At 51.9% G+C, this 9,307-nt stretch overlaps 1 protein-coding gene across 3 annotated transcripts in view; it reads right to left on the bottom strand.

Moving 5' to 3' along the window:
* Positions 1–820: 820 nt before the first annotated feature.
* Positions 821–9,307, bottom strand: part of LPAR5 (lysophosphatidic acid receptor 5) — a 9,797-nt gene continuing 1,310 nt past the window's right edge. For 2 of the 3 annotated variants that reach the window (XM_046676618.1, XM_046676631.1), the window contains exon 2: positions 821–2,635. In XM_046676618.1, the coding sequence (XP_046532574.1) occupies positions 1,305–2,420 (1,116 nt within the window). In that variant the 5' untranslated portion in view covers positions 2,421–2,635 and the 3' untranslated portion in view covers positions 821–1,304. Of the gene's footprint in view, positions 2,636–6,524; positions 6,599–9,307 lie in introns of those variants that run through there. The other variant, XM_046676626.1, reaches the window with a different exon arrangement.

Here is a 9,307-nt window from a genome sequence, read left to right as displayed (position 1 = left end):
TGGGGACCGACTCTTTAAGGAAGCCCGCGAGGTCAAAACTATTTTCATAATACTACTACTACTAAGATGTCGTTTGTCCTTTTCACTGTCTTGCTCTCACAAGTACACTGTAGAGTTTTCAGAAGCCTCATGAAATGTGATGACATTTTTGCTCTTGCAGCTAATGGAATGTGTATTTGTTTTAAAAACTTGTTAGTTTTAATTTCTAATATGGTAAGTACCAAAAGAACAATTTATAAGCAAAAGCTCTCTGGACTCCTCAATTTTTTTTTTTTTTTTTTTGAGGAAGATTAGCCCTGAGCTAACATCTGCTGCCAATCCTCCTCTTTTCGCTGAGGAAGACTGGCCCTGAGCTAACATCCATGCCCATCTTCTTCTACTTTATATGTGGGACGCCTACCACAGCATGGCCTAGACAAGTGGTGCCATGTCCGCACCTCGGATCTGAACCGGTGAACCCCGGGCCGCCAAAGCGGAACTTGCGAACTTAACTTCAGCGCCACCAGGCTGGCCCCTGGAATCCTCAATTTTTAAGAGTGTAAAATGGTCTGAGATCAAAAAGCTTGAGAACTGCTACTTTAGTACAAAGAATTTTCCCCTTATTCTAGATGAAGCAGCAGAGACAGAGAATTTAGGACCTAGAATGGAGGTCTCAAAAAGGGGGTGGGGTGGAAGGAGAAGGGACCACCCAGAAAGAACAGGGACCACAATCTCTGGAAGGAAAAACCCTGTAACTCAGTTTTGCCCAGCCCCCAACCACTCCATGCTGGGTGTCAGGTCTAAATTGTTACAAGTCACTAAACAAGAAGGAAACAAATTCTGTCCATATCCAATACACTCTTGTATTACGCCTTAATACTGGGCAGGGGAAGCCCAAGCGGGAATGCAAGTGGGCGGCATCCATGGCGATAAGTCCGCTGTGGTCCACCTAAATCCAGATTACACATTTTCTGCTCCATCTACCAGCTCTCAGTAGTGCTTCATGACCCTTCAAGGGCATTTCATCCAGTCTTCTGCCTCTGCGTAGGCAGGCTCACAGCATCACCTCCTACCTACTGGGACGGGATCCTCCCCATGGTCACTATCACCACCAATTTAAAGAAGACATTTCCACCAGCACCCTTCCTTCCCTGTGCCCCTTGCTCCCACACGCTGTTCTCTTCTGCATTTATGAGCTGTAGCTGCCACCCAGAAGTCCAAATGCCCAATCCACCTCCCTCACGTGCACACGCTGAAAGTCTGCATGTGAGAGGTGCGATCGGGTAGGGATGGCAGGTGACTGCGCCATAGCAGGATCAGTGCGTTCAGAGGGCCGAATCTTCAGGGCGCTGGGTAAAGGGCCTCCCGGGGTTGAAGGGCCTGAGCAGCTCCTGGCTGGCGGCGAGCGGCCCAGTGGTGCGGATGGTCTCAGTGGGCCGTTCAGCGAGTGTCCCCTGAGCACCGTTGGTGGCCAAGGTCCTGGCCCTGAGCGGAGTGCCCAGGCCGCGCAGGGTGTTGCGGAAACCGTCGGCGCTGAAGTAGTACACCAGCGGGTCCAACACGCAGTTGGCGCTGGCCAACAGCACCATCACCATCAGCACCGAGCGCACCTGATCGCGGGCCGCGGTGCTCGCCACCACCAGGTTGCTCCGCAGCAGCCCGTAGACTGCCAGCGTGGCGTTGTAGGGCACGAAGCACAGCAGGAAGATGACGAGGTTAGCCAGCAGGAGGCGCACGGTCTTCCGCCGCCGATGGCTCTGCGTGGCGTCGAACCGCGCCAGGGTCCAGAAGACCCGGCCCGACGAGTAGACCACCGCCACTAGGGGCAGCAGGAAGCCCAGCGCCTCCGCCAGCAGCACGAGCGGCAGCAGCCTGCTCTTCCACAGCTCGTCGCTGAAGCTCTCGAAGCACAGGCGCACCGGGCGGCCACGGTAGCTGCAGGTCGAGGGCCTGTGCACGAGGATGATGGGCACGGCGAACACCAGGATGAGCGCCCACACGCCGAGGCATAACAGCCGTGCCACGCAGGGCCGCCGCAGGTGGCGCAGCCGCAGCGGGTGCACGATGGCGACATAGCGGTCCACGTTGATGAGTGTCAGGAAGATGCAGCTGCCGTACATGTTTATCTGGAAGATGGCGCCCGCTGTCTGGCACAGGAAGTCCGAGGAGGGCCAGTAGTGCAGCGCGTAGTAGGAGAGGCGCACGGGCAGCGAGAGGGTGAAAAGCAGGTCACTGGCTGCCAGGTTGCACATGTACACGCTTACCACGGAATGCACGCGCAGCGCGCGCAGGAAGACCCAGAGGGCCAGCGCATTGAGGGGGAGCCCTGCGGCCAGCACCAGGCTGTAGCCCACCATGTGCAGGCGGTGGGTGGGCCGGTGGTCAGGGCACAGGGTAACAGAGTCATTGGTAGAAATGTTGGCCAATGAGTTGGCCAACATCCTGCCAAAGTGTGAGGAGGAGCTAGGCTGGGGGCATCATGGGGCACACTAGGGTCCCAGCATCATGTTCATCACCAGGGTGGGGCCTGGAGGCTGCACAGAGCCAGTCCCAGAGCAAGCAGAGGCAGAGCATGGGAATGTGGGCTATGGCTGCAGCCCCAGATGGCTGCCAGGGGGTGGATGCCTTTGGTCACAACTTCATCAGCAGTGGAGACCTGGAATACAAAGACGTACCAAAAGTCAAGATTATGCAAGGACAGGGCCAAGGACACAAGTGTTTATCTAGCTAAATTGGCTGGCCTCTGGAGTCTTTTTTCAGCCTCACATCTTTTCCTCATCTTCCCTGCGGCCAGAATAGCTTTCTGCAGCAGGGCTGTATAGCACAGTGTTAAATGCCCAGGCTCTGGAGGCAGGCTGCCTGGGTTTAAATTCTGGCTTTGTCAACTTGCCTAGCTTTTGCCCTCGGAAGAGTGATTTAATCTCTCTGAACCTCATTTTCCTTACCTGCACAGAGATAAGCCCAGAGGAAAAAAGGAGAAGGGGTCCTTCCTTCATGAGGTTGTTAGATTAAACGAGATGATGTATGCAAAAGTGCTTAGGTTGCTGTTATCTAATAATACCTCTCCCGTCCTTCCTTTCTTTCTTCTACCAATGCTTCCTGAGCCTTTAGAAGGTTCCAGGAATGTTCACAGCAGTGAACACAACAGAAGCCTTGCCCCTACCTACTGTGCATTCCACCGAAGGGAGACATAGTGAAGTGCAAATAAACAGGTACCATGTCAGGCGGGGAGCAGCGCCACGGAGCACCTCCCCCGGAACAGGTGTCCTGCTGGCTCCCCGTTATCTACAGAATAAAGTTCAAGCTCCTGTGTACAGTGCAAACTCCCAGCCTCACTCATCACATCCACCAATGCTCCTTTGTGGGCTGGGTTTGTGGCCAGAGCAACCCGGGCTCAGCCTGATTGTCTGACCTCTCTCTCAGTTTCTTCGTCTGTAAAGTGGGGATAATAATATAATGGGGGGTCTCCCAGGCTGATCGCACACCAGCATAGTCCTGCCAGGCAGGGGAAGGCCCTGTGGGTTGAGCTTCCTCAGATGCTGCCCTGGAGGGTCTGATTGGGGAGCTTCTCAGATGGGGTGCTGTGATGGGGGGAGACGGTGGTTTGGCAGTGAGGGCTCAAGGGGAGCTCTAAGCCCAGAGAGCGGGGCAGTGTGGCGAGGAAGTACCGCCCGCTGAGAACACTGCTGGAGAGAGCAGACCACAGCAGCTGCAGTCCTCAGGCAAAAGCTGACAGAGAAAAGATATGGCCAAGAGGTAGAGGAGCCAGAGGACAGGACAGGGTCTCAGCTTCCCCCCTTCCTTAATGCTATAAGGTCACAGAAGCTACCTCTCCATGGCAAGCCCCAGATGACATTTATTTTGTGTGTGTGGTAAAACAGACATAACTTAAAACTTACCATTTTAACTATCTTTTTTTTTTTTTTTTTGAGGAAGATTAGCCCTGAGCTAACATCTGCTGCCAATCCTCCTCTTTTTGCTGAGGAAGACTAGCCCTGAGCTAATATCCATGCCCATCTTCCTCTACTTTCTATGTGGGACACCTGCCACAGCATGACTTGCCAAGCGGTGCCATGTCCGCACCCGGGATCCAAACCTGTGAACCCTGGGCCGCCAGAGTGCAATGTGCGAACTAACCGCTGCACCACTGGGTCAGCCCCTTAACCATCTGTAAGTGTACAATTCAGTGACATTAAGTACATTCACAATGTTGTGTAACCATCACCACTATTTCCAGAACTTTTTCAACATCTCAAACAACAACTCTATACCCATTAAACAATAACTGCCTATTCCCCTCCCCGCTCCTTCCATCCCCTGGTAAACTCTGTCCTACTTTCTATCTCTATGAATTTGCCTGTTCTAAATACCTCATAGCAGTGGAATCATATAACATCTGTCCTTTTGTGTCTGGCTTATTTCACTTGGCATAAAGTTTTCAAGGTCCATCCATGTCGTAGCATGTATCAGAACTGCATTCTTGAGGCCGGCCCAGGGGCTCAGCGGTTAAGTGAGCACATTCCGCTTCAGTGGCCTGGAGTTCGCCGGTTGAAATCCCAGGTGCAGACAAGGCACCGATTGGCAAGCCATGCCGTGGTAGGCGTCCCACATATAAAATAGAGGAAGATGGGCACGGATGTGAACTCAGGGCCAGTTTTCCTCAACAAAATAGAGGAGGATTGGCAGATGTTAGCTCAGGGCTAATCTTCCTCAGGAAAAAAAAAAACAGAACTGCATTCTTTTTTAAGGCTAAACAATATATCCCATGGTGTATATACATATACATATATATCACATTTTGTTTATCCATTCATCTGTTGATGGTTACTTGGGTTTTTCCACCTTCTGGCTATTGTGAATAATGCTATGAACACGGGTGTCCACATGCCATCTTAGGGAGAGAAGTTGTCTGGAGACACTCAGCCGTTATTCCAACATACTGGACTTACTCCTTTCAAAAGGAGCTGCTTAAATTCTTACCTGGAACCTAGATAACTCGGACTATAACAAGTTTTCTTGTGGGTTTTTGGATCATTTGTTCTCCCTGCAACCACAACTACCAGCAATTTAAGACGTGTAAGAGGTATAGTAGAACAGTTAAAGGAAATAAACACTTTCTCTGCAAAATACCATTGTCAACAATGAAAATAATAATAAAAGATGTTTAAACATGGGGCCAGCCGGTGGCATAGTGGTTAAGTTCATGCGCTCCGCTTTGGTGGCCCAGGGTTTGCAGGTTCAGACCCCAGGCACGGACCTACACACCACTCATCAAGCCATGCTGTGGTGGCGTCCCATGTACAAAGTAGAGGAAGACTGGCAACAGATGTTAGCTCAGGGCCAATCTTCCTCACCAAAAAAAAAAAAGCCTTAAACATGCTGAAAAGCAAATAAAACCATGATGTCTTCCTGGCACACACCTCACCTCCCGTGCTCCTTTGCTCCAGTCACACCAAACTAATAATAATTTTGCACATACCTTATGTTTTCAAGACTCTGTCTTTGCCCATGCTGTTTCTTCAACCTGGAGAGCCCTTCCTCCCACTTTCCGCCTGGCCCACTCAGTCATCCCTTAGAGCTCAGCGAGGCCTCTCCTGACTCCCTCCCTCCCTCGTCCCTGCAAGGCAGATGTACTCTCCCCACTGGCACTTCCACTTGCTGTGCAGGTTTGTCAGAGCTGCTCCCACCTGCACGGTAATTGGCTGTTCTTAAGTCTGCCTCTCCCACTAAACTGTGAGCTCCTTGAGGGAGGGGCTGTGGACGGTGACTTATTCGTCTCTGTATCCCCAACAGCTACCTCAATAAATGAGTGAAAAATCACAGCTATCATTTACTGATCATTCACCACGTCCCAGGTATTTCATATGCACCATCTCTAATCCTTCCAACAGCCCTTCGAGGTCGGCGTTTATCTTCATTTTTACAGGAAAGGAAACAGAAGCTCGAGAGCTCAGTCAGTGAGGAGCAAAGTCAGGATTCAAACCCAGGACCGCCTGGCTCCAAAGTCCAAGCTGTCCCGGGCTGCCTCCGACAGGAGTGGACAGCTGGATGTGAGGATGGCGGCCGCCCGGGCACTTGCCCTTTTACAGCCGCCTATATGAAATCTGTGCCCACAGATATATTGTTTGACTTCCTCATTTGTCCAATTGAAACACATACTTTTTAATAACCCACTTCCTTCTTTGTCCCACTTCCAACACTGGTAACCCTCTCTCTGTCACACACACACAATATACCCCTCCTTCTGATCTCCCCTTACCTACTTCAGCTCTTAGTTTGCTGCTTTGAACTCCTCATGTTGTGTGTATTTGTTCCATTTCCCCAACTAGATGGTAAGGTCTGGGCTGGGGACCACATCTCCCACTGCTTTTCTTCCCAAGCTCACTTGCACCTCTCTCTCTACTTAGCAGACCCCTGGGATACTCACCGGCTGCCCCTGCCCCTGCCCACCCATTCTGTAATCCCGTTATCATCTCTCTCTCAGTCCAGTCAACTAACTGCTGCTTATCACACTCCTGACTCTCTTGTCCACATGAATAACTCACTTGGGAAAGGACCACGGCCCTTAAAAGGTCTGTTTGGAAGCAGCTTGCATTGAAATTTCAACAACAGGGCCAGCCCGGTGGCGCAGCAGTTAAGTTCGCATGTTCCGCTTTGGGAGCCCGGGGTTCACTGGTTCGGATCCCGGATGTGGACACAGCACACCATGCTGGAGGAAGATGGGCACGGATGCTAGCTCAGGGCCAGTCTTCCTCAGCAAAATAAGAGGAGGATTGGCAGCAGATGTTAGCTCAGGGCTAATCTTCCTCCAAAAAAAAAAATTTCAACAACAGTTTACACTATAATTACAATAACACTTTATCATTCTTAAGCATTACTTGGAGAATCAACAGCTCCCCACAACTGGGAGGCACATACTACACACTGAATGAGTGAATGAATAATTATCTTCCAAGAATCCCAAGTCTTCCTGTCAACAAAGTTACAATGTTAAACAGACCAAAATGCATTAGGTGAGCTGCTACTTAAAGTTAGGAATCCTCCCGTAAAGCAAATGACGATGCTCTCCTTACTCTGTTCCAAAAGGGAGACGTCCTGGCATTTCTTTATAGTGGAGCCTATTTGTCAAAAAGTCACCCCTTTCTGACAGACTTGCACAGAATGACCCAAGCTGAGTGTGGAGAGCTGCCAGGCCCCTGCCCTGGTCCCCACCCCATCCGCCTGCTTCCCTGGGGCTCCTGTCAGTGGAGCTGAATGGGCACAGCGCCAGGCCAGATGGCAAAGATGGGAAAAACTGCCAAAAAGGAGGCAAACAGGAAATGGAAGGAGGGCTCTAGATGTGGGGGAGGGGCAGCCAGGCCCTCTCCCCAGTCCTGTCTTGAGAAAGAGGTCAGGTTGTGGGGAAAATATGGGAAGCCAAAAACACAGCAGCTGCCCCAAAAAAGGACACTGGGGTTTCATTCCACCATGGAGAAGGAGAGACACGGAGGCCCACATCAGCCCAGTACCATCGACACATACTGACGTGGTAACATAAGTATACCATTATACACACGTGCAAGGACACACAGGCATATGTACACTAAGGGATGTGCACACAAGATCCCTAGCAATATGCAAATGAATGTAAATACACTCCCTGTAACACTCAAATATGTGCATGCACAGAGGCACGGACAACTGGGCCAAAGGAGGAAGAGAAGCAGGCACAGCCCCTACCTGAGGGACAATATCCTCACACAGACACACATAGAGTCAGGCAGCTTTCGGAGCACACACACATGCAGATGTGCATAAACAGATCCCAGCTCCAAGGCACTGAGGGGCAAGGAAGGCATCTACACATGGAGGCACCGGGGACTGCCCATTCCACGTCACAGCCCTCCACACCACTCACACACCAGAGCACATGCAGCCATCCTCCTCCCCCGTGTTTCCAACCTCAGCTGCCCACGTGCACATCCCGGGCCCAGGTTCTTTACGTCCTCAGGGCCTCTAAGACATGTCCCATTGCCCTCTGAGCTGGGCTGGGCACTGCTCTTTGCTGAGATAAGCCAGAGGGGCAGGGCTATTTTCTGCCACAGGCAGGAAGTGAGAACGAGACAGTAACAGTGGGCAGGAGGCTGGATCACGATCATTCCCCTGCTCTCCTCCACACAAACTGCCCGTGGCTTCTACCCTTCTGGCGTCTGACCAACGACGCAGAGGGGAGCTGAAGAGAAAGGAACAGGCGATTAGGGACAATGATGGGGGCAGGGAGGGGAAAAGAATGCCTGCGCTTTGTCCAGCTTCCTCCTGTCTCCCACCCTCTCCAGGTGCTTCCCCCACCATCCAGCACATTCACCAAATTCCTTGCTCTTTCAGCACCCCCTCTTTTTAGCAATTCACACCATTCAGAATTTTGAGAAGAAGGAATCTGACATCTCTTCATCCTCCTTGCCCAAGAAGATGGCTCTACAATAGCCCCAACCTCATTTTAGATTCTGGAGGCCACAGCTGGAGGCAGGCCCGTCAGCATCCCACCTCCTAGGGCGCTTCACCCAAAGCCCACTTCCTCCGCGCTGCGCTCAGGCAACCTGGGGAGGATGCAGCCTCAGCCACAGGCAGGCTGACTTACAAAGACCTCTCAACATCTATATACTCAGACTCCCCAAATGAATGCAAACTGCTGAGCTGCCAGAAGAAGCTCAACACAGTTTAAAGGCTTTGTGAACAGCTCTGTCCAAGAGCAACTTTGGGGACACCGATGAATCCTGCTCACCAGCTTGTCCTGGGTCTGGGGGGTCTGTGGGGTGGAGGTAGCATGAGGTGACCAGGCTGAGGGGGCGGCCTCCTCCTGCCCCAGGGACCACGTTCTTCTCAAGGAGAGGAGCCTCTCTGGCCAGGCCCCGGGGTGTCGTGTCTTATTTCCATCCCCCCTCCTCCCTGGTCCAGCCCTGCTCTGCTTTCTCCAGCCAAAATTCCCCCTCCAGCCTCTCCCCTGCCTTCCCCACCTGAGCCTGTCTCTTTCTGCCTTTCCAACATCATCCTCAACCATGTCTTCTCCCTCCCTGGGTATTCTGACCTTCTGTCTCTCAACACTTTTCTGGGAAAAGGCAGAAAGCAAAGGCAGCCTACAGCTCAATAGTCTCCTCGATGTATGATGTTACCTCGCCACCTGCACATCTCCCTCCACCCTGTTTTCAAGAGCTAGAAAAGAGGAAATAATGTCCCAATCAAGAGAAGTCACTCAGACAGGATGAGCCTGCACAGCCATGTGCTCTCAGTGGTCTGTGTGCATCTTGCCCCTGCTTTGGGGCCTGGCTGGGTCCCGCTGCCTCAGAGAAAT

Source organism: Equus quagga, chromosome 1, assembly GCF_021613505.1.
Source record: "Equus quagga isolate Etosha38 chromosome 1, UCLA_HA_Equagga_1.0, whole genome shotgun sequence".
Lineage (NCBI taxonomy): Eukaryota > Metazoa > Chordata > Mammalia > Perissodactyla > Equidae > Equus > Equus quagga.
The sequence above is the reverse complement of the archived record's forward strand: the minus strand, read 5'-3'. Positions and strand labels throughout refer to the sequence as shown.